Below are 17,531 nucleotides of genomic sequence, written 5' to 3' on the forward strand. Positions count from 1 at the left end.
GAGGCTGGGGAAGGGATGTAATGTTCTTTAAATAGGGCACAACACCTGGGATTAGGTTTTTCTCGTCCAGACTAGACTCGCCGAGTCCACTAGCAGACTCGCCGAGTCGGTCAATTACTCTATGCCCTGGATCCCGCTCTGACTCGTTGAGTTCCTCCCTGGACTTGACGAGTTGACTCTTGACTTAGAGCCTTTCATTTCTTTTCTTGGTCTTTTTGATTCTGGGTGTTACAATGTAAGTCCCCAAAAATGCTTGATGTATCAATCATATCCACTTGATGGTGTGTAATCCCAATCAAGTGGATGATGCAAGATAGAATGGAGAAGAAGAAGAAGAAGAACTTGATGAATCTATGATGTATTAATGATAAGAATGAAGCTCCAACATACAAGATCCAAAAAACTTACACTAGTTCTCTCTCTAACTTTCTCTCTCTAGCACATGCATATGACAATGAATGCTCTCTTGACACCCCTCCCCTCCTGGACACGATATATATATATATATATATATATATATATATATATATATATATATATATATATATATATATATATATATATATATATATATAGAACGATAACCCTTGGCCCAAACTCAATACCCAAACCGAAAACACATGCGTTTTCGGTCCAAGCTACAAATAAACCCAATAATATTTTCGCTCAAGACTAAAAACAATAAATGTTTAGAAAAGAAAAGTATAAACCATATTTTTGACTAGGCCAATCTAGGGCGACAACATCCTTATCAAGACCGGCATTTGGAAAAATACCAAGACGGACGACCTAGTCATTATCATGCATGGTTATAACGGCTCATATAGGGATTTGATACCAAAAGTTTAACCATTTAAAGGTAAACTCTTTGAGGGTGTCAATACAAAGCTCTTATTTAACGATACAAGAATCTAAACATTGCTATAAAACAGAAAATATCAGATTTTCTGGGGAAATTATTCATATATACTTATCAGTTATTCAAAATACAATGAATCTAAGCTACATTTATATAAGTTATAACTATGAAATTCACACATGCATTTATACTTTATTTTTACATCATTTTTAGACAATTTATAGAAAATATCGGATTTTCTGGGTTTTTATGAAAGATACAAAAACTTTTACTCAAACATACTTATGAACTCACCAACATTATATACGTTGACCGTTTTCAGAATAACTTGTATTCTCAGGTAATCGTTAAGCTGGAAGATATGCAAGCGTGTATGGTTTTATTTATGTAACCTCACTTATCGTATCATGAACAATTAGAACTTATGTATTTTAACAATGTACTTGATGTGAACTATGATAGTTGTGTTATGTAATGTTGGTGATGAATGTGTTACGTTTCATGTATATTCATTGTGATGATTATTCAATTGTTAGTCACACGAACCCCCAGACGTTTCCGTCGTCTGGTTCGGGGGTGTGACAATACCCAGACCGAAACCCATGAGTTTTCGGTCCAAGCTACAAATAAACCTAATAATATTTTCGCTCAAGACTAAAAACAATAAATGCTTAGAAAAGCAAAGTATAAATCATATTTTTGACCCAACACTACATAATGAATATGATTATTTGGACATAAAAGTAATGTATTTCTACTTTCTATTTCATAATAACTACTTGTTATTACTATCTATGGGAGTAGTAAAAATGGGGTGTTACAACTCTCCCTCACTTACAAGGATTTCGTCTCCGAAATCTAACTAAATAACTGTGTGTAGTTGCTCCTCATCTCTTCTTCTGTTTTCCAGGTCCATTCCAACCCTTTCCGGTGCTGCTAGGGATGAGATTTAGAACCGAAAAAACGGATCGAAACGAAACCGTTAGAACCAGAATATATAGAACTGGCTCCGGTTCCGGGTTTAAAAATTGGTTTTATCCAGGTTCTGGGTAATCCGGGTTTGGGTCCATCGGGTCCTGGTAAACTGGGTTTAAAAACCGGAACCAATGTTAGGAACCGGAACCACTTTTAGAGCCGTAATCGGTTTTTGTGAAACGTTAAAAAGATGCATATCTCATTCATTTCAACTCCGATTAACATGCGGTTTTTTCCAACGTGTAGTTTAGAGTTTGTGCATGATTTTAGACTATAAGTTTTCCATTTTTAGTTTTATATTCATTGACTTACAATCCCCTAAAGTCGAGATATCAAAACTGAAAGTTTTTAGTTTTTTTGTTTTTTTGTATTCTGTGAAAGTTTTAAAACATGCATGTCTAATTCGTTTGATGTAGGATTTACATATGGTTTTTTCCAACTTGTAGTTTAGAGTTTGTACATGAGTTTAGACTATAATTTTGTCATTTTTGGTTTAATATTCAATTATTTACAGTCCCCCGAAGTCGGGATATCAAAACTGAAAATTTTCAACTTTTCAGTTATTTGTTTTTGTATTTTGTATTCTGTGAAAATGTTAACACATGCATATCTCATTCGTTTAAAGTGGGATTGACATGCGGTTTATTCTAAAGTGTAATTTAGAGTTTGTACATAATTTTATACTATAATTTTGTCAATTTTCGTTTCATATTCAATGAGTTACAGTCCCCCAAAGTCGGAATATATCAATATGAAAATTTTCAAAGTTCAACCCACTAACTAGTAAGTAATTACCAAAAAATTCCGGTTTTTCTGGGTTTCCAGTTCTAAATCCACTTTATCCGGTTCCAACCTACCCATTTTGATGTTTCTGGGTTTTTTGGTTCTAGACCCACTTTACCCGGTACCCTACTCGGAACCGAACCAGAATCGGTTCCTATATACCGGTCCGGTTTCCAGTTCTACAAAATCTCGTTAACCGGTTCTGGGTTTTCTAGGTCCGGGTTCATCCAGTTCGGGTTTGGATCTACTTTCATCCCTAGGTGCTGCCACTGAACTTTCACTAGACTGATTACCTTATTGCGTAAGGTCTTTGTTTTCTTATCTATGATTGCTACCGGTCTTTCAACGTAGTTCAGGCGCTACCATTCTTTTTTATGGGTTTAATTTACAAGTTATTGGAAAATCTCAAGAACCATAGTTTCGATGAAATACTTGCATGAAGATAGTTAATGGAAAATTAAATATCGTTGACATGCTATTAAGATAAAATAACATCATTAGAATCTTAAATTATGGATTATCACATGATAAGATACTCATGAAATGGATTATGTAAACATGTTATTTATTAATAATATGTATTGAACAAATTCCAAGAACTGGTAATTTTGATTTTGAATCGGAAGCAAGGAAGCTTAGATAAATGTAATAAAGGATAAATTGAAGGACATAATTACATAAACATGTTATTGAATATCATTAACATGTTTTTAGTTCATAAATTGTATACAACTTCTTATATGGGTCAATAGTTATAAAAGTTGTATAAACTGAATACAATAACAAAAAAATGATATTACTTGAACCTATTGAATTATATGATTATGAGAAAAGTGCATAGTGACATTATAAGAATGTCATCGAAAGGCAATGGAAGATAGAATCGTTGTCTTGTTTATGTAGGATTGATTTACATATGTGGGTTATATTATTGATTTTGAAAATTGTATTGGAACAATTCAATATGATTTTGGCCAGGTATTCAAGATCAAAAACAAAGAAAAGGATTAGGACAAGAACAAGGTCAAGACAAGTAGTTAAATAACCTAACCACCAAGGTGTGTACATATGAAGTTTTCCCTTTTCAGGATACATGACATAAATAGAATATATCGTTTACAACTTCGTTATAATGTTATAAAGTATTTTGATCATTTTGAAATAGTTTAAATATATGTAAAGCATTTTTAATACTCTTGAATGTTATTAATCTTCATTTTTATGATTAATTAATATAATTTAATATATAACATGATACTATAAATATTGGTTATTGCATTTAAGTTATAATTAGTAAATTAAATTATACTAAAAATTTATAAATATTAAATTGAGAGGGACTAAAATTGACAACCAAAGTTCCACTCTATTCTGGTACAAATAAAAAGTATTACTTTATATTTGGAATAATATTATTCATAAGTGAGATTGAAGAGGTGTTGAAAGGGAAATGATGTAAGAGGTACGTCGGAGATGTTTTAATAGACCTAGAGAGAAATATATAAAAAAGTTATATAAAAGTCATTATATTTTGGTCACATTTGTATTTTCACCATTGGCAATCAAAATATTCCACTAAAACCACCCAACTCTGACAAAAAAATTTCCATATCCGAACACTTTGTCCGCTATAGCAAAGTTAAAGTTGTCATAATAGAAAAAAATTGTAAAAAATTGTTGCGTAGATTTAGTGCAATATTTTGATTCACGACATTTAAACCACAAAAATAGAAAAATATAATGGCTTTTATTATATTGCCCTAAATTTATTAAGCTCTTTTATTAAATAATTGGGCTAAAGCAAATTAAGTCGTTTAATGGGCCAAAAGAAATAAAATTAATAGTTTGACTAAAATGCAAAGTGTGGGGAGGAAGAAGGGTATTTTGGTCAATGAAGTAAATGAGGAGGCTAGGGATGAATTTAATTCACAAAACATGGTAAACAAATCAATAACGTATCACTAAAAAGCCATAGGAAGTCATCAAACAAGGATCAAAACAAACAAATTCACATGAAACAATATATCCAATTCATGGAGATGATCAAAGCAAGAACTCATCTACAACAGTAGAATGAGTACCAACTTCTCTATAAGATGTTCTTGTGATGAACAAAAGATATAACAGGACATAGGATTTAAACATTTCATGTATAACAAGAAATAACAGAAGCAATTGCAAAATTGTACATGATGAATATACATACAACAAGATGAGTGAAGTCAGTTTCCAGAAGCACTCAGTATCTCCTCCATTTTATTAACTTGTATTAGTAAAATGCATCTGGGAAATAACCAACTTTCTTCATATGATCACTCAATCCATCAACCATTTGATATATCTTATCAGATGCAGGATGCAAAGTATTTTTTACAGTAAATTCATGAACTCCATCTTCTAATTCAAGTAAACTAGCTCCTGATTGCTTTTCATTCCCAATGTTCTTCATCTTCAACCTTACATCCGCCACACTACCCCATTGACCAGTTGCAGCATATATGTTGGACAACATCGAATAGTTTCCAGCATTTTCAGGTTCTAATTTAACCAAATGTTCCAACACTTCTTGAGCAAGTTCCACTGCATTATAAAGTCTACAAGCCCCTAAAAGGGCACCCCATATGATCACATTAGGTTCAACTGGCATAGTGCATACTAACCTGTATGCTTCTTGAAGACGCCCTCCACGCCCTAAAAGATCAATCACACATCCATAATGTTCAATTTCGGGAGGAACCCCGTAGTCTCTTTCCATTGTGTAGAAATATTGAATCCCTTCATCAATATAACCACCATGAGTACATGCACATAGAACACCAACAAATGTAACTTTATCTGGGGTGAAGCCTTCTTGTTTCATTTTGGAGAAAAGCTCAAGTGCTTCGTTTCCATGTCCATGCATTGCTAACCCATGAATCATGGCATTCCAAGATACTAAATCTTTCTTAGACATCCCATTAAAGATGCTTAATGCCCTGTTTAAGCTGCCACATTTGGCATACATATCAACTAATGCGTTTTCAATAAGGGTACTACAGTGATGCCTGTTTCTTTTAATAGATTGATGCACTCGTTTACCTAACCAAATTAAACCAGACTCTGCACATGCAGCTAGAATACTGATTATAGCCCCATCATCAGGGCGATATCCTGCTTCCTCCATTTGTACATATAAATCGGCTGCTTCCTTTGCAAGCCCCTTTTGTGCATAGCCAGATATTATTATGGTCCAAGAAACCATATTCTTGACAGGCATTTTGTCGAACAACATTCTTGTCATATCCATATCTCCAGCTTTGCTATAACCTGTGAGCATGGTAGACCAAGAGACAACATTTCTCTCAGGCATTTTCTCAAACAGTTCAAATGCATCGTTTAACTGTCCTGCTTTAGCATAACCATCCAATATGGTGTTCCAACTAACCATATCACGCTCAGGCATTTCGTCGAACAGCTGGCGTGCTTCGCTTAGCCGATTCAATTTCACCAAGCCACCGATCATTGTGTTCCAAGAAACAGTATCTTTATCTTCCATCACACTGAACACCTTCTTAGCTGCACCTACACCCACCAAACCGCACCTCGAATAAGAATCAATCAACGCATTAGGCACGTAAATATCCGAAGAAAAACCGAATTTTTGGATATGGCTATGAATCATTTTGACCAAATGAAAATCATTCTGGCCGGAACAGGCCTTCAAAAGGAAAGGATAAGTGAAATTATCAGGAAAAACACCGGAATTTTGCATCAAGAAAAAAATCTCAAAGGCTTGGGCAGGCTGAGAATTGTGAACGTGAGCTCTAATCATAGTGTTGTATAAATGGACGTTGGGTTCGTGGACTTGGTTAAAGGCTTTGATGGCGCAAGGGATTTGGCGGCAGAGAGAGAAGGCAGTGATGAGTTTGGGGATGACGAATGGGTCCTGGTCAAGACTGGATTTGTATATGAGTGCATGAACTTGCTTCAGTTGTCTTAGATCGTTGCATTTATGGAGGTCTGATAGTTTCTGTTCGAGGAGGCGGCGCGTGGATACCCAAGCCGGTGCACGAAACGGGGCGGGCACTTGCATTCTGCGGGATTACGGAGACGGAAGAGAAGCAGAGGGCTGAGATCTCGTCCATGTACGATAACCATGATATTATCCAAATAATTGTAGAAATATGTAATAGAACAGGATATAATATAAAAAAAAAAAAAGGCAAAATGTATAAAAAAATATTAAATGTAAGTTGTTAAAATTTTGATTTTGATTTTTAAGATCTATTCTACAAATAAAAACCGATTCCCGATTTCATCTTTTAGCTCTTAATTTATTACATGATTTTTGTTCAAGTGATTGTTCGTTGAGAAAAATCTTGTAGAGCGTCACAATTTCATCAATTTATCTTGATTTAGGCAAGAACACCCACATAATAATCATCAGAACACATTTATAATAACCCATTTTTGATCTCATGTATTTAGTTATACATGATCAAAATGAACTTTTTTTTTAATTAAGTTGTTTTCTTTTAAATTTTAACGTTTTATAGCAACAAAAGTTAAGGTTCATGTTTAAGAAGTTAAATTTGAGTATGATTTTATTTTGATAGGATCTTTTGATCCCGGTCCGATCTTACGATCAAGGTCTTGCAAAACGTAAAACGATCTTAAGTCAAATCTCGATATGTACAACCTTTATTCAATGTATATAAAATCTGATTTTTGACATTGTATTTTTTTTTCAATTAAGTCATTAACTTTATATTTTGTTGCAAATTTAACTTTGTTTTATATGTTTCGATTTCTTAATTGTTGATCATGGAAACAAAGTAAATGACTTACACATATAATATGAGTTGACAAAACTTTAGATTAAATTGAATCCTTGTATAGATATGTACTCATTTTTCCTTATTTATTTTTTCTTTTTTTGTACTCACTTTTCCTTGTCTCTCTTTTTTTTTCCTCTAAGAGCATCATAATTTTGTGTAATACATCATCTCAAAATAATGTAAAGAAGACAACATAGGTTTCCTATAAGAGATGATATTGTAAACAAGTCTTCTTGTCTTGCTTACACCATGTTATGATGACTAACAATTTGACTGACCTTAGAAAGCCATTACAGAAAATTATGATTATTAAGAAAAGAAAAGAAAAAGAAATCAATGGGAATAATCACAAATCTACATAATGGTTTAATTTAACCTAAATGTTTGTCAACTCTTATCATATGTGGAAGTCATGTCAACTTTTTGTGCGTAGTCAGTAAGTGAGTAATATAAAACACCTAAAACAAACTGAACAATTTATTAAATTTGCAACAAAAATGTAAAACTTAGTGATTTAATTGAAAATAATAATAATAAAACACAATGTTAAAATCGAATTTTTATATAAACCTAGTGTCTATTATACAATTGACGTAAAAAAAGATAATTTTTTTTTTCAAAATATAGTTAAAATTTAGCAAATATTAAAATTAATTATTTGTTTTAGAGAAAAAGGAAAATATAGCTAAGGTATAATAAAATAAAGAAAAAAAATTATACGTATTTTTTGGCAAGATATTAGGAAAATTAGCTATATTTTCCTTTTTCTCTAAACTAATAACAAAAACTAAAAACAGCTAATAATAAAAATATTAAGGAAATTAGTTATATTTGCTCTCCATATGCATAGTTATCTTTTGGCAAATTATAAAGAAATTAGCTATATTTTCCCTTTTTTTTAAATAAAATAAAAAAATCAAAATATCTTATATTAAATTAAAAAGATATAATAGAATGAAGTTCCAGTACATAGAAAGAAATTTTTATTTTGACTCTTACTTCTGAATATTTAATAAAATAAAACTCTAATTATGTATTTTTTCGTTAAGATCGTTATTTCATTCATTGACGACATATAAAAATAATACAACAAACTTTGGGCCAAGGATAAAACCATGGGTCGAAAATTACATAACATGTACAATAATAAATATATAATAACAGTCTTTGTAATTTGAATGGAAGGTGATTGTCTAATGTTCAATCTCGACCTAAATTCCATAATAAAAAGAAGCAAGTCATTTACTGAAGCTGTTAACATACTCGGAAGTAGGTTTTGCCCGAGAAATACACAATATCCTAAATTGGAATGATGGGTGTTAAGGAACCATCCCTATCAACATCAGAATATGTTGTATGCGTATGAGACGATGAAGCAAAAAGTTGTAATCTAAAATTTGTCGTACCGCAAAACATAACGAATAATTCTTTTTAAAGTTGCGGAGTGTGTTTCTTGTGGACACACATGCACAAACAAATCTGTTTGACCGAATAATTTATGTTTGGATGTGTAAATATGAGGTACCAAAGGGCCCATGCTAAACTATGATATAAAGATGGGTCCTCGGTTCATGGAGTCGAACCATCCAGCTTGACGAATATGTTATATGGGATGCGAGGAGTCTTACAATTAAGTATATTAGCCCTTCCTAAAACTCCCAAGAAATATCTTTGATGAGACAAAAGATGTCATGGATGCCACGAGAGACAATGGTACCAAGAAAATAGTTTAAGTTACTAAGGTTTATCATTGAAAATTCGATACCAAACATGGCTGACACTATCTTAGAAGGTCGATGGAAAAAGCTATCAAAAATAGCATCAACATATAAAAGAAAATAAGTTGTGTGAGAGCCCATTGATATATTAATATTGAAGAATCATAAAGTCTATTAGTGAACCCAAGTCTCGAAACAAATACAACAAACCAATGAAAACATGCACATGGATCCTGCTTGATGTCATAAAAGATTGAGTTTTTGAACCTGCCACGAGTAATCTTAGAGTAAGTTGAGGAGATTGGAACAACTAAGGATGGTTGACCGAATAGAGCATATAGAAATAGATTATCGATGGATTGAAGTGGTGGTGGAGAGGTCGATGATGTGGCAACGAGGGTAGGGTTGTTGGTTGCTGACGTAGCATTGTGTATCGTTGGAGATGATGCGGCAACCGACATGGTTGTCGTGGTGGGTTAAGGTGGAGTTGTAGCTACTGATGGAAGAAGGTGGTTGGTCGAGTGGCCACACACATAGCTGGGGAGGTGGGCTACTAATATGGCGATGTGTGAGGTGTCTTGAGGGTTAGGTGGTGGAGTTGAAGTGACATTGTGGTGTTCGATTATAGGTAAGTGTAGGGAGTGGTGGATATGTTGTTTGCATTGTCGGATGTATCTACACAATTATACAAATGAGGAAGTTATGTGTCATATAGCATTGTTTCATCAAAAGTGAGATGACGAGATATGATATTTTTCTTGGTAGCTAGTTTTAGGCACTGATATCCTTTATGATTCGAAGGATACCAGAGGCAAACATGGTGTTGTTCATGGCACAAGTTTATGATCGGTTGTTAAGTGGGGGTAGCAACTACATTCAAAGACACGAAGGTACGTATGTGTATGTGTCTTGTAGTTGAAATTAAGAGCTCGTGGTATGTCGTATCATTTTCTAGGGTGATGGACGGTAGGATGTTGAGAAAGTGAGTGACAATGTGGAGAGCTTCTACCCAATGTATGGGTGGTATATGTGCTCGGTAGAGAAGTGTATTTTTCTCATGAAGATCTTACTCCTATTCATAGACAATATATAAGAATAATACAACAAAGTTTGGATCGAAAATAAACCCATGAACGAAGAATTACATAACATGTACAATGATAAATATATACTAACAAAAAATATATACTGTAAGATCAAATCACGCTTTAATCAAACTAATTTTTTTAATTGTTATTATTTTAGAAACATAGTATTCATAGTTTTGGATGTCATTTTAATCCACAATCTTCATGCAAAATGCAACTTCAATGAAATGACAGAAGTTTCCCTTTTCTAAGACTAATCGGTGTGGGCAACGCCCACTCCCTTATGAAGACGTGGCCCCAAAAAACATTGTGGTAACGACTACACACCACCCAACCTAGCTGTTTTTGCATGTTATGTGGCCATCCACAGTGCTGGTAACGAAGGACAACAAGAGTTTTTGGATGAATGTGACCGTTATAGGTCCGTAAATTGTGAGACTTATCCTCCCGTTTTGTGCGTACCGATAGGGGTGAGCATTTGGACCGGACCAGACCGAACCGTTTTTTTGGACCCCCGTCCGGTTCTCGGTTCTAGGATTTCAACAAAACCGTTTCGGTTTTTTTTTTTTTTACTGGTCCGGTTCGGCCGGTTCCGTGTAAAAACCGATTTTGAACTGTCTTTTTTTTTTTAATATTGTATTTTGTAAAAAATTTTAAACAAGCATATCTCATTTGTCTTAAGTCGGATTAAGATGCGTTTTTTCCAACGTGTAATTTCGAGTTTGTAGAAGATTTTACACTATAATTTTGTTGTTTTTGGTGTTATATTTGATGAGTTACAATACTTTAAAGATTAGATATAAAAGCTGAAATATTTAAGCTTTTCAGCAAGAAATTTATATATTCTGTGAAATTCTTTAAACAAACATATCTCATTTGTTTTAAGTCGGATTAACATGTGGTTTTTTGTAACATGTAATTTAGAGTTTGTAGCTGATTTGAGACTATAATTTTGTTGTTTTTTGGTACTATATTCGATTAGTAACAATGCTTCAAAGATGAGATATCAAATCTGAAATATTTCAACTTTTTAGCAAGAAATTTAAACTTTTGTATTCTGTGAAAATCTTTAAACAAGCATATCTCATTCGTTTTAAGTCGGATTGACATGCGGTTTTTTCCAACGTGTAATTTAGATTTTGTAGATAATTTTAGACTATAATTTTGTTGATATTGATGTAATATTCAATGAGTTACAATATTCAAAGATGATATATCAAATTTGAAATATTTCAACTTTTCAGCAGGAAATTTACACTTTTGTGTTTTGTGAAATTCTTTAAACAAACATATCTCATTCGTTTTAAGTCAGATTAAAATTTGTTTTTTTCCAACGTGTAATTTAGAGTTTCTAGATGATTTTAGACTATAATTTTGTAGTTTTTGGTGTTATACTTAATGAGTTACAATCCTTCAAACAAATGATATAAAATATAAATAATCAAAGTTTAACTGATCCAAATGGCACAATAAACGAAAAACGTATTCATTTTTACGAGTTGTATTGTATCAAAACCAAAAAAATATTCATTTTAACGAGTTGTAATGTATCAAACCTAACAACATATTCATTTTAACAAGTTGTATTAAACCCAAAAACGCATTTTAACAAGTTGTATCATATGCATGTAAAGTTGTACCGGTCCAAACGGGTCCAAAAACCGGAAAACCCGGACCTGGACCTGGACCCGATAAGTCTTATCCGGTCCGGTCCACGGTCCAGAATATTCTCCGAAACCGGTCCGGTCCAAGAGTCGGTTCGTTCCAAATGCTCACCCCTACGTACCGATAACAATGAAGAAGACAATAACTTTTCGGTTTGGACAGTTGTGGCCCCTCAAGTTCCACATTCTTATGAGTTAAACCCCTAGCCAAATTTGTCTTACATATATGATTTCAAAAAAAAAAAAAAAAAAAAAAAAAAAAAAAAAAAAAAAAAACTATTTGGACCTTGGACTTATATAATCTATTTATTATTATTATTATTATTATTACTATTATTATTATTATTATTAAAATAACATGTTTTATTAATTTATATTTTTTTTATAATTATTTAACAAGCAAAAAAAAAGATACTATGACATAGAAATCAAATGGTGATATGATATGTTGTCTATTTTCTTCAATTGGTGTTATAATACCACGATGACATGGCTGGTGAGATAACAACTTTTGGATATAATAACTCACATGTTGTCTATACTCAACAACCTAAACAATAAGCAATTATGATTGATCATTTCACAACAATGTTCCGGTAGATATCATGGATCTTTTACGTGAATCTTGGTTAATTTGCCGACTTATATTTTGTGGCTTTATTAGATCTAACCATTTAAGGTGTAAATATTAGTAAAATCAAATAGCCAATGCGTTTGTTTGCTTTTGTAATAGATAAGAACTTTTAAGTAGGACTTTATGTGTGTATGTCAATAACTAGTAAGAATTACAAGATATAAACAAGACATTTAAAGCATTTGGTAAGAGATTTATTTTTTTCTAAACAAATGGTTGGTTGAAGGTTAAATGATGGTTTACTTGAAATGTCTATGAAAGAAGCTATCTTTTTGTAGTATGTTTATATTTTGTGGAATTACTAATATTTTTGAGAGACCAGTTAAAATGTTTGAAGTGTCAAGGACAAGTACCTAACTTGAATTACTCTTATGGATTGTCTATCTATATAAAAGTCGTTTATATTATTGAATTAATCTCCTTTCATCTCGATAATAATTACAAGAATATATATATATATATATATATATATATATATATATATATATATATATATATATATATATATATATATATATCTTTACTAACTTATAAAAGAAATCATACTATTTCTATAAATAGATCCACTAAAATAATAATATTTTTTTAAGACGTTCAAGTCTCTAAACGTAAAGTACAACTAATCATGAATAAAATAATATTAAATTTAAATCATCCAAACATATAAGCTTAAAGTATAACCAAGTAATGCAGCATACGTATAAGTTTTTAATCCACCCGTCCAATCTTTTCCTAATATATCGGTAGCTTCATAATTTTTTGATAAATTTTGAATCGATCAAACCCAGATCTTAAGATAAAATTCTGAATTCAAAATTCAAATACTCATTAATCCGGTCCATCTTCCTTATATCTGGCGTTCGCTCTCTCTCTCTCTCTCTCTCTCTCTCTCTCTCTCTCTCTCTCTCTCTCTCTCCTTTTAAGAAAAACCCTAAACATGGCTCCAAGCATTCATCTTTCTACATTTATCCATAGTGTATCAGATCATGGCTCTCCTCATCCGCCTTTAACCTCATCCTCTATCTCTAGCCATGAATATAAACTTCTCCATCAATTTCTCATTATGTTCGATAAGCCAAAGTTCTTTCTCGCTACATCCTCCCTAATCCTCTATTCCTACTTTAACTTCGGCTTCTCACTCGAGTTTCATGTTTGTTGTGATTTTTAGCAGATCCAATGTTCGGCTGTGAGAGTAAGTAATCTTCGATATAACTGATTTCACATACGTATAGGAAGTTCCCATCACCCCCTTTCCCTCATTTATGTTATTGCTTCTATTGAATCAACAACTTACAACTGTTAGGCGTTTGTATTAATTTCGATGACGCATGCGCTTTTCTAGAATTTGAATTCATGTTCAAAACTTCAAATTCCTAGATCATATGATAATACTACTGCAATAAGTGATACTTTACATCGGGAGACCTAAGTTTTTACCTCTTCGTACTGTTTAGAGTCATTAAATCAACGCCTCTACATCAAATATCATATTTCAAGCAGATTACGTGCATAAACCTAATTAGATTTGAGCTTGATTATAAACATTGATGTAACTCTCGCTGTAGGTTGTTCTTGAATTGGATGAAACTCTGGTATGTGCTTATGAGACTTCCAGTTTACCTGCCATTGTTCGTAATCAAGCCATAGATGCTGGATTGAATTGGTTTGAGCTAGAATGTCTATCTTTAGACAAGGTAAGAATGTCTATCTTCATCATCTACTCATCTTCTTTATCATCTATCATAAAGATAAATAACCAAACATAACATTCAAACTTCTGATTTGAAGGAAAGTGAAGGCAAACCCAAAATCAACTATGTAATAGTATTCGAACGTCCTGGATTGCACGGATTTCTTACCCAACTCAGTTTATTTGCTGATCTTATTCTATTCACTGCAGGCCTTGAAGGTTTGCTCACTGCTTTTCATTTTGTTGATTTTTTCAGCTTTAGTTATTAATTTATTACATGATTGCAGGTTATGCTAAACCACTTGTTGACAGAATAGATGCTGAAAACAGATTTAGTCGGAGACTTTATCGCCCTTCAACAAGTTCCACGTAAGTTTTTAAAGTACAATGTTCTAAATTCTAATAAAGTATAATTTGAAAGTACAATGATGTAATTAAGATAAATAGAAACTGCTATATGTTGCATTTAGCCATTTATTATCCTATCTCTTTCTAGATAATAATATAGTTGAAGGAAGAGGTTAAACGTTTTTAATTTTTGTAGGGAATACAGAGAACATGTGAAGGATCTTTCTTGCATATCAAGAAACTTCTGCAGAATTGTGATTGTTGACAACAATCCATTCAGTTTCTTATTGCAACCAGTGAATGGAATCCCATGCATGCCTTTTTCTGTTGGACAACCACATGATAATCAGCTTCTTGATGTCATTCTCCCACTTCTGAAACAACTGTCTGAACAGGGTGATGTAAGGCCTCTACTCTATGAAAAGTTTCACATGCCTGAATGGTTTCATAAACATGGTATCCCTAATGGATGGGTGGGAACATATGGGTAAACTTGTCATTTGTACAGAGTAGAAAAAGCTTTTTGAGGCACCTAAACATGGTGGTAATTTGTCGGAAGCACCACATTTTGTATAGTTTGTCTGTGTAACACTTGTTTTTCAAGGTATTTATTGTTGTAATTTGGTAAATAGTTTGCTACAATGGGTGTTAATTTTATATGATACTAATTTTGAAGTTCTTTAGTATTTACGTCTGTTTTAGATGAGTACATATTTGACTTCACGTCATTTTATATTTTTTATCTTGAAATAACAAAAGATGATTGCGTAATAGTTACTTTTGGTGGGTCCAAAGTAAAAAATTGGCCATCTAGCCCCTCTCTCTTTCTCTCTTGACCGTTGACCATCAGTTGCATTTTCTCCAATTACAATCTATGTATATCACATTCAACCACTTAAAGAATGACAATTTTTCTCCAATTCTCTAATTTCATTCCAAAAGTTTATATTATATTTCAAATGGATTCTAATTGTGGCAAATCCAAAGAATGGGTTCAAGCCAAACATCATATTTTTTATTTCAAAATTCAAATCCCAAATTATAACTAATTCCCTCAATATCACCATTGTAGTCATCTTCCGATGCAACATTTGTATAGCTAAATTATAGGGGAGACAACTCTCGACCCAATCGGTAACTCGATATTGACCCAGCCTGAAAATAAACGGGTTTAGGTTGAGATTTAGATCTATACAAATGACTTTTGATGCATATTATCCCGTTTAATCCTCTTTTATCAATACCATATTGTTACATAATATTTATCTATCAAATAGGTTGTGTAATGACACCATATTTATATACAAAAGTTTTCGGCATAATGTCATTGATGCGGAAATAGTTGATGGTTAACATGCTGGCAAGAGGCAATGATGACACTTTACACCTCCATTGTGATGTATAAAAATAGTTGTGTGATTAATATTGTACAATCAACCATTATTAATTATATGTATGTTGTTTTGAGTTTGTTTTTTTATTATTATTATGATCGGATGACTAAAAGTATACAAAGTTGTTATTGAAAATCTTAATAAGTTTTAGACAAAATTACATAAATAGTTTTTGTGATTTCCCAGATTCTTATTTTTCGTCACGAAAAGAAACTAATTGTCGAAAAAAAATATTTTACGCCCGTCGCTTTGCACGGGTAGACGGCTAGTATATATATATATATATATATATATATATATATATATATATATATATATATATATATATATATATATATAGGTGAGTTCAATTGAGAAAATAAAAAAGGTTGAGAATGGGGGAATCATTCTCAGCCACTCATTTTATCTAAGCATAAAAAGACACGGTGACAAGCTTGTAAATATGAGAACAACCTTCAATCTCAAATACGTATCTGTAGTTCAAACCCATTCATCGTTCATCATCCGAATTTCTTCTCCAACTTTCAACAATCATCCAGATTTCTTCAATTAAACCATCATCAACATCATCCAGTGCTAAATCATCGATCTTCGTCAATAATCAACGATTCAACAATTAACAACAAAAATTCGTTTTTGGTTCTTTAAATTCAACCTTCAATTGTGCTTGAATACGATCAGATCTTCAACATCTATGATTAATTATACTCCCAGCGTTATTAGATCAACATCATCGATAATCAACAAAAATCCACTTCATATCATTCATTCAACATCGATTATCAAATAAAACTTCAAAATTGAGGTTAGAAAAAAATCAAATCGTTTTTTTTTTTTTGAAAAATTTCATATAATTCTCTATCAATCTACTCTTTTGTAAAATTTAAATAATCAAAATATCATGTTTTTAACATTTTTAAAAAAAGTTAAATTGTATGCACTCCAACTGTTTGATGAAATGCATAAACTAAATTACCACATTATATTCATATATGAATATGTTTTCTCAGTATATGATTATAAAAACAAAAAAACACATATGCAAGTCTGTATGTTATTCATATGTGAATAACATATAAAAATTATATATATTTGTGAAAATACCTTGTAATATTCATATGTGAATATATTGTGTAATATTCATAAGTGGATATATATCATCTAATATTCACAAATGAATATACTATGTAATATTCACATTTGATATACCATGTAATACTATGTAATATTCAAATATGAAAATATTATCTAATATTCATAAGTGAATATACCATCTAATAATCACAAGTGAATATACTATGTAATATTCATAAGTGAAAGCATCGTCTAATATTTAAATATGAATATTCTATGTTTATTATATGTTACATTCATATATGAATGATACTTAAATTGTAAAAAAGAAAAATAAGAATAATAATTATAGTTTTTATTCATAACTGAATAACGAATGTACTATAGTAAAAACCTGATTCATTTTTATTCACTTATGAATAACGATAGCTGAAAATATAAAAAAAAAATTATTTTATCTTAAAACTATATCAATATGGATGTCTAC

At 31.9% G+C, this 17,531-nt stretch overlaps 2 protein-coding genes across 2 annotated transcripts; one reads left to right on the forward strand and one right to left on the reverse strand.

Moving 5' to 3' along the window:
* Nucleotides 1-4,748: 4,748 nt before the first annotated feature.
* On the reverse strand, nt 4,749-6,818 carry LOC111920058 (pentatricopeptide repeat-containing protein At3g29230). The gene has a single exon (XM_023915632.3). The coding sequence runs from the start codon at nt 6,687-6,689 to the stop codon at nt 4,887-4,889; it is 1,803 nt and encodes a 600-aa protein (XP_023771400.1). The 5' UTR covers nt 6,690-6,818; the 3' UTR covers nt 4,749-4,886.
* Nucleotides 6,819-13,475: 6,657 nt separating this feature from the next.
* On the forward strand, nt 13,476-15,125 carry LOC111920098 (uncharacterized). Its single transcript, XM_052769005.1, has 5 exons — nt 13,476-13,688; nt 14,104-14,232; nt 14,327-14,447; nt 14,516-14,597; nt 14,773-15,125. Exons 1-5 carry the CDS (start codon nt 13,476-13,478, stop codon nt 15,065-15,067), a joined length of 840 nt encoding a protein of 279 aa, XP_052624965.1. The 3' UTR covers nt 15,068-15,125.
* Nucleotides 15,126-17,531: the final 2,406 nt, after the last annotated feature.

The sequence above is a fragment of the Lactuca sativa genome, chromosome 2, assembly GCF_002870075.4.
Source record: "Lactuca sativa cultivar Salinas chromosome 2, Lsat_Salinas_v11, whole genome shotgun sequence".
Taxonomy (NCBI): Eukaryota; Viridiplantae; Streptophyta; class Magnoliopsida; order Asterales; family Asteraceae; genus Lactuca; species Lactuca sativa.

Bases quoted from the DNA above. Each gene is read 5' to 3' on its own strand.
- LOC111920098 (XM_052769005.1), top strand. From the start codon at position 13,476: ATGGCTCCAAGCATTCATCTTTCTACATTTATCCATAGTGTATCAGAT. The intron at 13,689-14,103 runs GTTTGTTGTGAT...CTCTCGCTGTAG, and splicing joins GCTTCTCACTCGAGTTTCAT to GTTGTTCTTGAATTGGATGA. The intron at 14,233-14,326 runs GTAAGAATGTCT...TCTGATTTGAAG, and splicing joins AATGTCTATCTTTAGACAAG to GAAAGTGAAGGCAAACCCAA.
- LOC111920058 (XM_023915632.3), bottom strand. From the start codon at position 6,689: ATGCAAGTGCCCGCCCCGTTTCGTGCACCGGCTTGGGTATCCACGCGC.